Source organism: Ranitomeya imitator, chromosome 9 (genome assembly GCF_032444005.1).
Source record: "Ranitomeya imitator isolate aRanImi1 chromosome 9, aRanImi1.pri, whole genome shotgun sequence".
NCBI classification, from domain to species: Eukaryota; Metazoa; Chordata; class Amphibia; order Anura; family Dendrobatidae; genus Ranitomeya; species Ranitomeya imitator.
The window spans coordinates 21,385,154-21,401,807 of NC_091290.1; the positions used below are offsets into that span (position 1 = coordinate 21,385,154).

Sequence of the window (16,654 nt, forward strand, 5' to 3'; positions counted from 1 at the left end):
GTCCAGCAATCTGCCCCATAGTCTCCTGTATTGCCCCAGTGTGTCCAGCATTGCCCACAGACAGTCAGACATAAAGAAAAAAAAAAAAAAGTAAAATCCTCACCTCTCCCGTTCCTAGCGTAGGTCCGGTGCAGTCAGCGTCTCTCCGGCTCTGCGACGCTCAGGACAGAGAGGCAGAGCGGCGCGCACAGGAGTCACGTCATCGCGCCCTCTGCTCTGAGACGTCGCAGAGTCAGAGGACGCTGCAGCTGCCGGCGCCGCAGGAACCAATAGAGGTGAGTATTAGAGCGGGGGCGGGGCCCGGGGGTGGGGGGAGCTGGTCATGGCGGCGGACGGCGCCGCCCGAAGATTTAAAGGGGCGTCTTTTTTTTTTTTTTCTCCCCGCTTCCTACTTGCCGGCCCCCTGTCTGCGAGCCAGATACGGCCATCAAAAGAGCCATATCTGGCTCGCGAGCCATAGGTTCCCGACCCCTGCCTTAGACCTTAGCTGCACAGAGTATTTCAGGCTATAATTGAAAGTTACATTGGGGAGGGATAGCGCCTTTCAGAAGATGAGAGGTTTGATATGGGGGATAGGCAAAACTAAAAGTTACATAGTGAAAGGAACAGAGTCCACAACTGTACAGAGTATTTCAGGAAAAGCATGTGCTAATCCGATGGGAGGTGAAAAAAACCAAACACAGGAACACAATGATCAAATACCCTGCAGTAAATAAATAAATACAGCAGCATAGTGCATGATAATATCATACGGTATTTAGTTAACATGTTTTTGATTAAAAAAAACAAAATGCGAAAGCCATCCCGCCTCGTCAAGGCGACTGTAATTGGGACAGTCCTAACCCTAATATTAAAAACCTTACCGCTTGTCAAGTGACATGCATGTAGAGAAGGGCTGAGACGGACTGAGCCCAACTAATGGACACACAGCCCTTAGCTTCATGCATGTCACATGACAAACGGGAAGGTTTTTAATATTAGGGTTAGGACTGTCCCAATTACAGTCGCCTTGACGAGGCGGGAGGGCTTTCGCATTTTTTTAAAATAAAAAAAAAACATGTTAACTAAATTCCGTATGTTATTTTCATACACTATGCTATTTATTTACTGCAGGGTATTTAATCATTGTGTTTCTGTCTTTGTTTTATTCTGATCAGTGGCTAGTGTGAACATGCACTTACACGCTGCATGCACACCAATTTATTTCCCAGTTCATACCTTTTTGATTTTTTTTCTTATGGGAGGTGATAGACTAAGAGTTACATAGTGGAAGTAGTATGTCCACACGTTGCGCTTTTACTGTGTTTTTTGTTTTTTTTGTTTTTGCAGGCAAAATGTAAAGATGCTGCTTACAAAAAATAAGTTTTGCTGAGTTTTTCCTGCATTATTATTGTCCCTTGTGCATACTGATAAAGTTTAGTGCTCCCCCCCCCAAAAAAAAAGAAAAAAAAAAAAAGGATGCCTGCGTTTTTGCACTTACTTGTTGCTTTTTATGGGTGAAAAAATGCTGCAAAAACACTGAAAGAAGTGACATGCTGCTTCTTTAAAAAACGCAGCGGTTTTCCAAATCAGTCGGGGGGGAAAAAAACCAATGCGTGTGCATTTCTGAAATCTCGTAGCTTTTGTTGGGTACTGTAAAACGCAGCTTAAAATTTGCAAAAATGCAAAGTGTGAACATGGCCTTAAGGTTCCAGCGCAGGATGGAAATTCATGCACCCGCTGTTACATGTATCCGACATCTTGAGATATTTGGAATGACCCAACTTTTTTTTTTTTTTTCCCCACAGGTCAAGTGTGAGGGCCCGAAGCTGGTCCCGTTCTTCAAGGCCACCTGCGTGTACTTTGTTCTGTGGTTACCGACCTCCAGCCCGTCCTGGTTCAGCGCTCTCATCAAGTGTCTGCCTATATTCTGCCTGTGGGTTTTCCTTCTGGCCCACGGGGTCAGTTTCCTCGTCAGCCATCGCAGTGCCAAGAGGATCTTTGCAGGATTAATCTTCTCGGCGGTGGGAGATGCCTTCCTGATTTGGCAGGAACAGGGTTACTTTGTTCATGGTGAGTGAAGCACGGCAAACGCCTATTGTCCGCGGGCCGCGCTGCTCCCGTGACCGCGGTGCGATGGTCCTCAGTACGACGGCCGGGGGCTGCAATCCCCGAGACCCAACATGTCGCACAACGTGAGGCTCTCATTCCACGACTGACCCCAGAACGCAGCAGGACTTTTTTTTTTTTCAGCCGTTACTTACTGATATAAAACGGGTAGATTTTGGGTTTGTTTGTTTTTTAAATAAAGGGGTAATTACTGGACCAAGGGTGGTGCTAAAATTTCAGAAAAACCTGCAGCTCTACTGTAGAGGGGTCAGGTAAATGCAGGTTTATTACAGAGTGTATATGGCGGATTTCCACCGCACCGTGGCCTCCGCCTTTCCAGCTCGTCGTCGCTCTGCAGCGCTGGGAGATTTGCATTGCGCCTAGCCCTATAGTCTGCAAGCCACAAAGGCCTCATTCACTAGTCTCAGACAGTAAATCCCTTTCTCACGTTTTTTTTTTTTTTTCTTTACCCCTCACCCATTTAGGGATATGAATGGACATTGGGAAATATAAAAGCTGGCAGCCTCGTTGCTGCTTCTGTGCTCGCTATTTTATAGACAGAGCACTTTATAAATCCGCCCCTCCCCCCAGATACAGTTCAATACATTTCTCTGTTCTTCTGCAAGGGGCTGGGTATACTTTTTTTTTATGTTTTGCTTATAAAGATATTGATTTATTGCTGTGAATGGAAATTTTTTTTGCACATACAGGTGCATGTTTCCTTAACAGAGAGCGGTTTGATGCACCTTAACGAGCCCAAGCAATATGGCCTTTTAGAGCATAGACTGTCCTGTATTAACCAGAACAAAGAACTAGGGTTGAGCGACCTTGACTTTTTTAGGGTCGAGCCGGGTTTCGCGAAACCCGACTATCTCAAAAGTCGAGTCGAGTGAAATCGGCCGATTATGGCGAAAAGTCGAGGATCGACCGAAACACGAAACCCAATGCAAATCCAATGGGATTTTTTTTTTTTTCTCTCTCTCTCTCTCTCTCACTGAAAAGCTGGTGTTACACAGTGCAAATCGCTACAGCGCACAAGCGATAACATGGCGATATGCGTCCACGCCCCTAAGACCTATGTCATCACTCTGCCCACGCCCCTTCATTGGCTGAAAAAAATGGCGCCAAGCGCGTCATACGAAACGCGACTTTGGCGCGAAAGTCGCGTACCGCATGGCCGACCCCACACAGGGATCGGGTCGGGTTTCATGAAACCCGACTTTGCCAAAAGTCGGCGACTTTTGAAAATGAACGATCCGTTTCGCTCAACCCTACAAAGAACTATTGTGAAAACGACCTAGGAGGACCATATATTACATGGTTTCCCATTGAGTTGAATGAGCAACTTGCAATACCAAGTTTGTCCTGCAGTGGCCGCTGTGCTGCTTCACTTCCAGATCAGCATCGATCACTTGATTGTCAGCAGGTCCTCCTTCATATACCAGGGGTCATAATCTGTAAGGCCGTATCATATCGGTATGATTTATAGGGGTCATATTCTGTAAAGCCATATCATATCGGTATGATTTTCCTTGTAGTTTTAACTCCTTCTTCCCTTTCCTTTCCTAGGTTTGCTGATGTTTGCCGTCACGCACATCCTATATTCCTCTGCATTCGGAATGAAGCCGCTGGACCTCCGGACCGGTGCCGTGATGGCCTTCGTATCCAGCCTTTTGTACTCTTTATTGTACTCTTACCTCTCAGGTCCATTCACCTACTTGGTGGCCGTCTATACAGCTCTCATCGCCTTCATGGCCTGGCGTGCCGTTGCCGGCATGCAACTGTGCAATGACTTATGGACATGGACCAAACTATCGGGATGCATTGGTTCCATGCTCTTCATAGTGTCCGACCTGACGATTGCGGTCAATAAATTCTGCTTCCCCGTCCCTTGCTCCAGAACCATCATAATGGCGACCTATTACGCGGCCCAGATGCTGATTTCCCTCTCGGCCGTGGAGTGCAGGGACGAAGAAGATTATAGGAAGAAGAAGTGAATTATTGGCTACCTTGGAGAAGTGGGTACATTTCACCCCGAGGAGATAAATTAGTCTCCGATGCATTGATCGTGATTTTGCTCCTTTGAAGCAGTGACGTCTGCTTCGCTGGTTGCCCTCTTTAAATATGGTCGATGTGGCTGCAATGACAATAGCCAGTGGTGGTCCACGAGAAGGTTCCCGCTCTTTTTTTGCATTGCTTGAGGCTGGGTTTACGCTTCTCGACACTGTGTCCCGTATTTCACGCACATCTTATACCGTCTAATATGTATTCCTGAGGGCGCCGCGTCCAGGACACCCCCCTCGCTGTGTACAGGATTTACCCGCTGTATATTTATACTGGATAAGTATTGATCTGACTCCTCGGTCAGTCCTGGTTAGGTCCTAGCTTGTGACTGCTCTGCTCTCCGCACTACGACCACTACATAGAACAATCTGGTGCTGTTAGGGGCCATTTCTGAAGTTTTCAGGTGTAGCTCATGTGTCAGAACCTGCAGGGTCTTGTGCAGGGATATTGATGCTTGTCCTACAGCATTCAGGTGATAATGTGATCACAATGTACCTGGATCTATTTGGAATTCATGCCATTGATTTGTTGGCTCCTGGGGCTATGGGACTACTAGTAACAGCATGCCCAGCCGGTGCCACATAAGCTATAGAAGCCCAAAATTCAGGCAACGACAATATCCCAGACAGTATACTGACACTTTAATGGCAGCCAGCCGGATTTGGTGAACTTTCTCGTGTGTCCTGGGGGGAGGGATGGTGTTTTTAGCAAGCGCTCCTATGATAAAACTTCCTGGATGAGTCTCGTCTACAGAACCACTACTGACTAACTGCCCCTAACTCCTCTTAAAGGGCAATTCCACTCAAGGTCAATTTGCCTAAGTGTTCGGTTCACTATTATTCTACATAGATTCTTGTCCATAGGGGGCAGTATTACACCAGTGCTGACTGAGTAATAAGGATATTGAGGTCTTCAGCAAGGGACACTCCCGGAATACCGAAAATATAAACTCCAGATGGGGAGGGCATTTATAATTTAAAAAAAAAAAAGATATTTATTAAACTTTTTTCTTTATTACTTTACTATTTGATTGAAAGGGCTTTTATATTATTGGGCTATCATTAAGATCGGAGATCAGTGGGGGTGCGATACCCTGCCGATCAGCTGTTCCTGAATGTGATCAGTTGTGGAGCAGAACTACATGGCTCCGTCATCTGTATAATGGCCACTGCGACCGGGTACGGCACATCCGCTCCTACTCGAATAAATGGGATCTGCAGTACCTCTCTGCGGCCACTGTACAGTTGGAGCAGTGCTGTTCCGCGCCAAAACTTATCACATCCAGCAGGAACAGCTGATTGGCAAAGGTGCCGGGTGTCGCCCCCCACCGATCTGACATTGATGACTGCTACTCAGGATAAGCCATCAACCTAAAAGTACTAGACCGCCCCTTTAACAATACTTATTGCAGCGTTACTGTTAATATTAAAAAACGTTGCTTCCAGAAACGGCGCCACACCTGTCCACAGGTTATATCTGGTATTACTGCTAAACGATGGGCGGCGAGAGGCAAAACCACACGTAACTTGTAGGCAAATGCGTCTCTGTTTTTGGAAGAAAGCAGCCATGTTTTTATAATCCTGGACTAGCCCTTTAAGACTGGAATTGCTTTTTAAAGGACTACTACCATCGTGATGAAAAGGTCGTCAATATAAGGACGATAGGTCATCGATTTTAAGAGTGGACAACCCCTTTTAATATGGAATTTACCATTTAATTATGCATGTAAATTAGTGTAAACAATCTCTTTTAGTGCCATCTGGAGCTGATTTGCATACTTTTTTTTTTTTTTAATTGTATATTGCCAATAAGACACCAAACACTGCTGGTCTTATAAGGAGAGACTGTCCGTTTAAATATGAAAATTACTAGAGATTAAATTCTCTTTTAATTCATGGATTAAGATAATGGAATTTTTTGTTGTTTCAACCGCGATATCATTTTTTTTTTTTTTTTATCCATGCTTAACACAGTAAAAACTGTGAGCACTAAAAGTAAAATAGAAGTAGCTGACCAATTATATATACCGTACATATATGTCCAGTATATATTTTTTCGACTTTAGTGTTTATAATAGACTTTTTGGTGCAATAATTTTTTTGTTTCTTCTGTGTCTTGAGAATTATTATTATTTCATGTTATTATCAGTAGATCTTTTTTTTTAGTTGTTTTTCTGTAGTACTGTGAATTGTAAAAGAAAAGTGAAAAATTTAAATAAATAGTATCCGATCCGGAGTATCGGTTCGGACACTTATAGCGTAAACATATGAAGCAAAGTAGACGTCTGCATTAGGGGGTCATACTCATTTGCGAGAAAAACAGACAAGGGCAAGTCGATAAAAAAATCGAATTGCACTCTAACTATGATTCCCTGCTTATCTGTGATTTCTTTTCTCAGCTGAAATCGGACTGAGAAAAAAAATCGTTTTGTGATGCGATTGTCCTCGTATCTCGGATGAGACTAACAATGCCAGTCAATAGGTGTGATAAAAATAATCGCACAGCACTCAAACCTTGTGATTTTTACACAACCATGTCCTTGAAAACCCGACATTTCATCTGGCGTGTACAGTAAAATCACTGCCTGGATATATACACATGTAATATATAATTAGTGCAGTGCTTGTGTAGCTTACTGTACATGTATTTAATTAATAAATACATTTATGAAACACATTATGTGGAATCCCTACAAATTTTATTAACCAGCAGAGGGAAAGTGGACAGCTGGGGGTTGATGTTTATAGCCTGGGAAGGGGGTAATATCAATAGCCTGGTAAGCTATATGGGTATCTGCTCACAGCTGTATACTTAGCCTTTACTAGTTATTAAAATGGAGCACCTCCTCCCCCACCAAAAAAAGATGTACGGTTCCCCTATAATCAATAACCAGCAAAGGCTAGGCAGACAGCTGCGGGCTGATATTAATAGCCCAGGAAGGGGCCATGGATATTGGACCCCTCCCAGACTAAAAACATCAGCTCTCAGCCGCCCCAGAAATGGTGCTCCAAATCTGACACTTAGCCTCTCTCTTCTCACTTGCCCTGGTGTGGTGGCAAGTGGGGTGATAGTATTGGGGTTGATGTCACCTTTATATTGTCAGGTGACATCATGCCCAGGGGTTAGTAATTGAAAGGTGTCTATAAGATGCTCCCATTACTAACCCCGTAGCCAAATTGTGAAAAAAAAAAAACACCCAGAAAAGCGTCCTTTATTTGAACAAATTGCAAACACCTTTAGTGATTCTAATTTAACCAAAAACAGTTATACTCACTTTACACCCAATCCACTGAAGCCAATGTCCCCTGTAAAAGAATTAAAATGATAATCATATTCCTTACCTGTCCGATGAGACTCATGTTAAAATCGCATTGCAATCGGATCTCATTCACATGTAACTCGGATGCTAGGTCACATAAAAATCGCATTGTATTTGCAAAAAAAATTGCATGACACTTGTCCCACTTTTCTGGACCGATATCGGACAGTTTTTTTTTACGGTGATGGGTATGAGCCCTTAGCCAGTGTATCGCTCTGTTTATTGATTTTTACGTGTAGGGTAATTAATAGCATAATTCCACTTAAAAAAAGAAAAAAAAACTTCAAGGTATAAAACTACATGAAAAGTTGAATAACTTTGTATGTAATTTGTTTTATTGTTTTTGTACCAGGTTTTTTTAAAATATTTTGAGTTTTGTTTTTTTTGCATTCACCTTCAGAGCTCTTTTCAGAATTCTTCTAGTTGCCATTGGAAATAGACAATAGTTTGGCTCCACCCCATTGTCAGACATGTGATCTAAAATAGCACATTTCTGACTTCATGAATATCTCAGCTCCCACAATGCATTGGAAATAAAACATTCAATTAGAGTTCTTCTTTAGAAATTACTGAAGAATTCAGAAAAAAAAATAGACCCTTCCCCCAACCCGATTCCGTTCTGTGCACCAGTGAATGAATTTGGTGATTTTTTTTTTTTTTTTGCTGCTGTACATTTATGATGAATTTGTTGACCACGCCCCTCCTGATGTAACTCCGCCCACTTTTAGAAAAGTTCCTGGAGATGACAAGTTTTTTCTGATGAAAACTGTTTGATGAATAATTGGGGCCGTAATGTAACTCAGGATCAGTACAATGGACATTTTATGCAGCTTTTACTTGTGAAAAATTGTAAATTTGTATTGAAAAATGGAGTTGTTCCCATACCTTTTTATTTTTTGTGGGATTGTCCTGGGTCATAAAATGGGTCAGAAGTTATATAAATATGTATGAACGTAGGTTTGGCTTAAAAGTGTCCCAATATGGAGTTCCCCTTTAATACAATTTTTTTTTTTTTTTGTTGTAAATAAAGTTGATTGAAACAAGTATTCTGCAGTTACCGTGTAATATGCCCTCTAGAGGATATCCCGGAGATTGCACTTATTACAGGGCCTGTTTACACGGACGACTGTTTGGACTGCTGTCTGCTTGTTTCAATAAACTTTATTAATAAAGAAAATGGACAACGCTGTTAATTAACTTCAGAATTTTTTACTTATAAGCCAAAATGTTGTACATATTCGTGTTTTATTCGACGACCTGTATTGTACCACTCTCACCTTAGACCTCTGGTGCTGGATTTATGTATTAATCTCAAGGGACTGTGCATACCCCCGGGGACAACGTTAGCTGAGAAGTCCCAATACATGGGACAATTAGAAGCACCCTCAGATAACCATTGCTGCTGTTTTACAAAAAAAAGCAAAAACAGTGCCACCCATGTACATAGGCTGGGTGTGGTATTGCAAGTCAGCCCCGTTTATTTCCATGATGCACAACCATAAACATTGAGTCTTGTGGGGGGAAAAAATGAGCTGTTTTTTTTTTAACCTGTTCAACCCCTTTAAGATCTTAAAGGGGTTATCTTTATGCAGAGATGGCTTATAAATATCTTTTACTTTTTGCATCCCACTCATATGTTGGGTTAAAAACGTGACGTCTGCCGTGACCTCCCTGCACTGACATCGTTACTAGAGGACGGGGGCAGAGCCCATGGTAATTGAGAAGTGCTGTCTGCTGTAGACGTTGGAAGGTTTCCCAGTCAGGACTGGTCTCTTTTGGATGGGAGATGTTCCGTTAACTGGATACGATGTTTTCAGCGAGGTGCAAATAAAAGCTATAAAAAGCCGCCATAAATCCCCTGACTTAAGGAAGGCGCTCCATGCAGGAAGACGCTGTGTCCTTTCGTTCCATTACCCCATAGTTCTCAGAATTCACTGACCGCTGACGGACTTTTCGGCAGAACTCTACATCCTCCGCACATTACAGGCTCCTCTCTCCTCATCCTCTCCTCTGTTGCCTCCTTATTACACCTTACGCGGTAACTTACAGCCGCTTCATCCGCCAACTGGATCCACCCATTTGTGGGCGGGGTGTTTGTGTAAACCCCACCCACTTTTGGGACCAGGAAGCCATACATTTGCCAGGATTATTTCTAAAAAAATCAGTACTGTCCCAAGAAGAGCTTGCATACAACATAAGCACCTAAATAAAATCCCACTAGTCATGTATGGAAATTTTGATGATTTAAAGGGATTGTTCACCAGTGGTTTCTCTTACGCGTGTATAAAAATCATTTTTGTAATTGAGTTTCGTGTACAGTTGTGCACTGTGAGCCTTAAAGGGACACTGTCACCTGAATTTGGAGGGAACAATCTTCAGCCATGGAGGCAGGGTTTTGGGGTTTTTGATTCACCCTTTCCTTACCCGCTGGCTGCAATATTGGATTAAAGTTCATTCTCTGTCCTCCGTAGTACACGCCTGCACAAGGTAATCTTGCCTTACGCAGGCGTGTACTACGGAGGACAGAGAATGAACTTCAATCCAATATTGCAGCCAGCATGCAGCCAGCGGGTAAGGAAAGGGTGAATCAAAAACCCCCAAACCCCGCCTCCATGGCTGAAGATTGTTCCCTCCAAATTCAGGTGACAGTGTCCCTTTAAACAGGTGCTGTGTTGCAGAATGGGTTAACTGAGAAACTGTCAGTAAGCTCATTTCGATAAGCCAATGGGAGAGTATCTAACTCTCGTTTGGATTTTTTTCCCCGAGATCCTTATTTATGACCACATCAAAGTTGAATGCGTCTGGAAACTAGAAATTATTTTTTAGCCCCAAATACATGCATTTAAGGAAAAAAAATATATATATTCTTAGAGGTGGACAGCCCCTTTTAAAGCACTAAATCTTTACCGGAGCCCCCCTCCCCCCTCCCAAATATCTAGTATAATTCATAACACTGATCATTTAGCAGAGGGACCTTTTGGGTCTCTGGATCCAACCACAACCCCTGCCAGATTGGTGGGATTTCCAGATTATAAGGATTTGACCTTTTTGTTAAAGTGGCTTTTCATGAGCGTAAAGGAGAAGTAGTCGCGGCCCGTGCCGTCCCGTCACCTAACAGTATTCTAATCTTTTTGTAACCTATGGCGGGGCAGCGATTACACAAGGTGAGGTTATGGCATCGCATCCTGTCATTTCATTCCACCTAGTTTTCTTTATGTCCATTGATTTCTTATTTATTTTTTTTCTTAAAGATTTGTTTGTTTTTTTTTAAATAAAAAAATCTAATTAATAATGCCGGGATCCAGAATAAATAAGTGTGACTTGTCATGGGTTTATTACGGCCTCACTTCCTGACTTGAATTTTTCAAATAAATATTATATTAAAAAAACAATCCAATTAATAAAGCCGGCTGGGATAGAGAACAGTGTGACCGCTGATAATCTCCGTAAAGCTGCAGCAATCCGGCCTTCAGTGTCCTATCGGACAGTCTGGTTGCTATGCAGTCACACCCTAGCAACAAGGTACAAGAGGGCCTGGCGGTGGCACTTTTCCATTTGCCTTATTAATCAGATTTTCTATTATAATTGAGATCCGCTTTATGTTGTAGAGGGGGAGTAATGTCATTCTATGTCTACAGTCCGCTGCGTTTCCCCCCGTTTTCATACTGTGTAACCTTCTCAGGGTCAGTATTTCGACAGTGTCAGACAGACCTGTTGGCGTCGGTCTCTTCGATGGAGGTGCGCAGGACTCTGACTCGTACTTCCGGTGGTCAATCAATATTTTTTTGCTGCTGGGACCAAAACATTTCTAATTTAACACTCCGTTTAATTCTGTGACAACCAATCTGTGCAATTCCGTTTTTTTGAAAACTGCGTATATATGGTGTCATCTGTGTCCCTCCGCATTTTTCAGGATGTACTACTTCAGGTTTCCTAGCAACCGCTTGACTTCCTGTCACAGTGACCACCATTTTCCTACATGCGAGCAGTGACAGGAAGTTTTGTCTGCTATACAAGGACTGCCTCTACATGCGGCACAGACTTGTTTTAGGCTCCTCCTACTCAGGAAACAGGAACAGGAAGAAATCATTTGTGTATTTAGAGGGAATTTTTTTGGGTGTCAGGACATTTTCCGTTTATGTAATCGAAATGATGACTTAGATCGTCACCAATCAGTCTCTCTCCAATAAAACTTACGAGTTTTTAACTCTTCACGGTATTTGGAGAGTTTTTTACTTTTTTGTTCCAAAAATTTAGCCGCCAAAAAAAAAAAACAACCTAAAACTAATTGTGAACACGCTATAATTAAGATATCTATAATATTTAAGGCCTGAATTTCCTGAAGGAACATGTACTAACACATTAATAATACACATTAAACATCCTTAAAGGGGTTGGGGAGAAGAAGGGAACACGTCATATTTACATCCCCTACACAAACGCTCCAAAAATCCCATCAAACCCCGTTCAAAACATGGGAGTTTCTGCTTCAGAAACTCAGCAAAAAGACTGACTGCCAACAAAAACCACAAAATAATAATGGAGTCTGTACTGCCGATGGGTTTGTTTAAATATATTATTTCTTTGCAAAATGATCTATTTTACGGGCAATTTTAAAAATATTGCTATAGAGTATTCTTTAGTATTTACCCCCCAATAATCGAAACATTGCAAGGGATTCATACGGATTCATTCACATTTTGAGTTATTTCGCTGCTGTACTACTTAAAATGGCTGCCAGCGTCCAACAAATAAAAAAAAAAAAAAGTAATATTAGCATGATAATTTTTATTGTAATTATAACGAGGTTTGCTTTTATTGAAAATGATTTAGTAGATATGATGTGAATGTTATGAATTTTGATCCTACATGATGTACTCTGCAGCCATCCTGTCAGCCATCCTGTCAGCCATCTTGGATATACACTCATACATTTCACATGTACGGTTATAACATCGTCAGCCATGTTGTGACCCGCTAACCACTTACAGTATAACAGCCCAAGAGACCAGTGATACCACTGAGGCTTGCGCTATATTTTACCTCATGTCCTCATGCTCCATCCTTCTGATTATCGTCACATACAAAATGGCCGCCTCCATTGCTTTTGTGAGGGAGCAGCCATGTTTTTGTAATCTCATACACCTCCATTTGATGACTGGAGTTTCTCTTATGAATCTTTGTATAGATTACACAATAATATGGCGGTGCAGGGATACCAACATTGTATTAGGGGTGTACTATGGGGGCAGCGCACAAAGATCTGAAAGTAATAGAAAATACCACAATGACAGACAGTGCCATGTTACTGACGTTTCTCCTACCGGACCTGAATTCATGAATGTGATATATCAATGCAAAATATTTAATAAAGATTCCTGATCCATGTGGTTTGTAATGTTGTCGTACCAGGTGTCAACCATGTTGAAGACTATCGGAAAGCTGAGGAAACTTCTATGGGCTGTATTACTTGTAACCCAGCTTTCCCAGAATCGGACAGAGATAAGAAATAGTCCATAATAGAATTAATCAGTGATGACACCACAGGACATTGACCATTGCGCAATTTCAGGATTTGCCAAGGTCATATCACTCACAACCTGTCCCAATTTTTCCACCTCCAACCCAACCCTGAAATTCTTAACAGAGGTCAGCATGTCCTTAAATCGTGGTGATAAGTGCCGAATTGCGCAGTCCAATGTGGTTTCTTTTTATCAAACAGTAACTCTGAAAGGAACACACACTAAGCCTTTTAAACGGAACCTGTCACCCCCAAAATCGAGGGTGAGCTAAGCCCACCAGCATCAGGGGCTTATCTATAGCATTCTGTAATGCTGTAGATAAGCCCCCGATGTGTCCTAAAAGATGGGAAAAAGAGGTTGGATTATACTCACCCAGGGGTGGTCCGATCCGATGGGCGTTGAGGTCCGGTCCGGGGCCTCCCATCTTCATAGGATGACGTCCTCTTCTTGTCTTCATGCTGCGACTCCGGCGCAGGCATACTTTGTCCTGCTGAGGGCAGAGCAAAGTACTGCAGTGCGCAGGCGCCGGGAAAGGTCAGAAAGGCCCGGTACCTGAGCACTGCAGTACTTTGCTCTGCCCTCAACAGGGCAGACAAAGTACGCCTGCGCTGGAGCCGCGGCGTGAAGACAAGAAGAGGACGTCATCTGATGAAGCTGGGAGGCGCTGGACCGTGACACCCATGGGACCGGGACCGCCCCTGGGTGAGTGTAATCTAACCTCTTTTTAATCAAACCTGAGACTGACCCTGCACTCCCTTAACGCCCTAAGTGGGTCCTTCCCCTCGTGCCTCGCTGTCACCTAGCACTGCCCTGGGTAGTGCACTGGCGGAAAGGGCGCTAGCCTCATCACTGCAGATAGAACGACACAGGGGACCATGACAAACACGAGACAGACGAGGACGAAAACACCAAACTTAGCTTAATAGCCTTCTCTGCTGTAAAGCACTGCACAGCAGATGAAAAGCTGCCAGACCATGAAACCAGCTGAAACACCATGGCAGCCAGAGAGCTCCTTCCTTCAGGCTTCGTCAATATAGAATGTTCTATCACCGACAGTCAGCTGATGCATCAGGTGACTATGTAAAGGATGGTGGGAGTGGTCACCACCCACATCAGCTGACCCAGTCACTCTGCAGTTGCAGCAGGGTTCCAGCAAGGGAAACAGATTAACCCCCGCTGGTCCTGAAAGGAAAAACGCTCCATTTAAATCAAAGTGGAACCAGAGCTGCCACAAATCCAAAAATGGATCATGACACCGCCTTATCCTTGCACTGGGTCAGTGGACGGTTCACCACTGTGTTCAGCCAGTCCCATATCTTTATTCTCCAGTGCAGGTTTTGCATGTGAGCTGCGGTTATATACTACGTATTGTTATAGTAGATAATGTTCTGGACTGCAGGACAGTATAGATCTCGACCTAGTATAAATATCACACCTCAAAAAAAAAAATTGTTTACATTTAGATTGTTGATAATTGTTATCATTGTGCAAAGAGGAGATGATCACATCATCTGCATGACCGGCTCCAGGATGAGCATAAACTACAGAGAAGAAAAATCAGAAAATTCACCATAAACCAGTGTGGGGAGGTACAAACAACGAGATATAATGTAGCTTCATTCTTCACTCAGGGTTATTGTCACTATTGGATGACGAGAACTAGATGAACATACAGCCAGAAAGAGGAGAACCCCAAGTTTTAGTGTCATTATCATATATCCCAGGAATTGGTGAGTAATTATGCTGTTCCGCAATTGTCAGCATCATTACTCCCTATTCAAGGTATCAGTGTCATTACCCTGTTCCCAAAGAGTTAGTGTCATTATGCTGTAACCCAAGTGTCAGTGTCATTATGTACTGTTTGGAGGAGGGAAAATGAAGCATACACTGAAAGGAACACCCTGCCTACAGTGAAGCATGGCGGGGGCTCGGGGATGTCTACAGTGAAGCATAGTGGGAGCTTATGGATTCCTACAGTGATGCATGGTTGTGGCTTGGTGATGCTTATAGTGTAGCACAGTGTCAGTAGCTGGGTAATACAGTGGCTGTTGCCAACTAGTACAGTGGCTCAGTGGTTAGCACTGGAGTGATTGGTTCAAGTCTGACAAACAATAATGAGATTCCACCTCTCAGGTACACTTCAGAAATTAAAATAGATTTACTGATTCGATGCCTTGGGCATGTAGCTTTCTCTTTCATGAACCTGCCATTGCTTCTGGTAGTCATATTAATAACCTACGTATAAATAATCTCCTGGGCAGGATGGTGGCTCAGTGGTTAGTAATGTTGTTGAAGTAATGGGTTCAGCTTGGACAGAGCACACTGAGATTCCACCTCTCAGGCACACTTTAAAAATTAAAGTGAGTGGCTGCAATGGGAACTAGTTTCTCTTTTCACAACCTTCTCATAGGTGTTGGAAGTCATTTTCATGACTTAGCCAGTAAACCGCTCTCGGACAGCACGGTAGCTAGGTGGTTATGTTGGCAGTGGATTAATCTGTGTACAGCCCAGCTATTCAACAGTGAAGATATATTTATTCATGAACAAAGATAATGCAGCTTACAACTGGTATTTCTTACAGCTCAGGATCTTAGCATCTCGTCTGCCAGCTTGTAAGGTGAAAGCAGAATCTGCTCCAGCTACACACAGTGTGAGCAGTGAGCCGGAACGTCCTGGGACTTTTTTTTATTTTAGACAATGTATTATTGACAATATAACACTATTGTTGGAGACAGAGACTCATGCACCAATAAACAGTAGTATAGTACTATATAAAATACTATATAAAATAATAAACATTATTCCGACGGGTTAACATTGTAGGTTTCCATTGCTCGGGTTATTGGTCCAAATCTAACCAAGGACAATCATTTTCCAGTGACTCCCGCAGCTCTGGATCCTGGGTATCTCAGGTGCCTACTAAGCCCTATGCCGCCATGTTGTGTTTGTCATAACGTCAAGGAGCCAAGTAAGAAGATTGGACCAGAGCAGCCAAATCAGATTGATCCTTCACCAAAACCTGACCAGGTGATACGTTTCATGTGGCTACTCAGAAATTATTTAGAATTGGACCCGTGGAGGATACTTTTCTGTTGTGTTACGGTCGCGATGACAACTGTGCCACCCGTGGTGCTGGAGCATTTTAGGTGGGCTGCCAAAAGTATAAGAAACCTTTGAAATCTTTGATCAACCCCCAACCATCCAGCTCTACACATCTTACTCCCTAAAGTACACATTGTCTGCCCAGCCGCTCCTTGTCCTCCCGGCTCTGCGCTTATAGCGGAGTCTCCAAGTTCAGGCCACCATTTCATCATTTACAGTATTACACTTGATTGAATTCGCCAGGAGTCGGACGTACTTCTGTGCATCTGTCACGCGTCGCTACAAGTGGGTGTCGTGCAGGTGGTGTGTTATGATCTGGTGGCCTAGGAGCAGCATGAGACGGACTCGAGGTGGTCCCTGTACTGACCGCAAACCCTGAACCTAGCAGCGCAACTAGAAGTAGCCGTGGGGGTACCTAACACTCCCTAGCCCCCTCGGCACAGCCTAAGATCTAACTACCCCTAAAGACAGAAACAGGAAACCTATCTTGCCTCAGAGAAAATCCCCAAAGGATAGATAGCCCCCCACAAATATTGACGGTGAGAGGAGAGGGAAGTAA

At 43.2% G+C, this 16,654-nt stretch overlaps 1 protein-coding gene across 3 annotated transcripts in view; it reads left to right on the top strand.

The window, feature by feature from the left end:
- The window catches only part of TMEM86A (transmembrane protein 86A), a 92,005-nt gene extending 79,148 nt beyond the window's left edge, over positions 1 to 12,857 (top strand). For all 3 annotated transcript variants that reach the window (XM_069738579.1, XM_069738580.1, XM_069738581.1), the window contains 2 exons: positions 1,788 to 2,052; positions 3,658 to 12,857. In XM_069738579.1, coding sequence (XP_069594680.1) covers positions 1,788 to 2,052; positions 3,658 to 4,085 — 693 coding nt within the window. In that variant the 3' untranslated portion in view covers positions 4,086 to 12,857. The remainder of the gene's footprint in view (positions 1 to 1,787; positions 2,053 to 3,657) is intronic.
- The last annotated feature ends 3,797 nt before the right edge of the window (positions 12,858 to 16,654 follow it).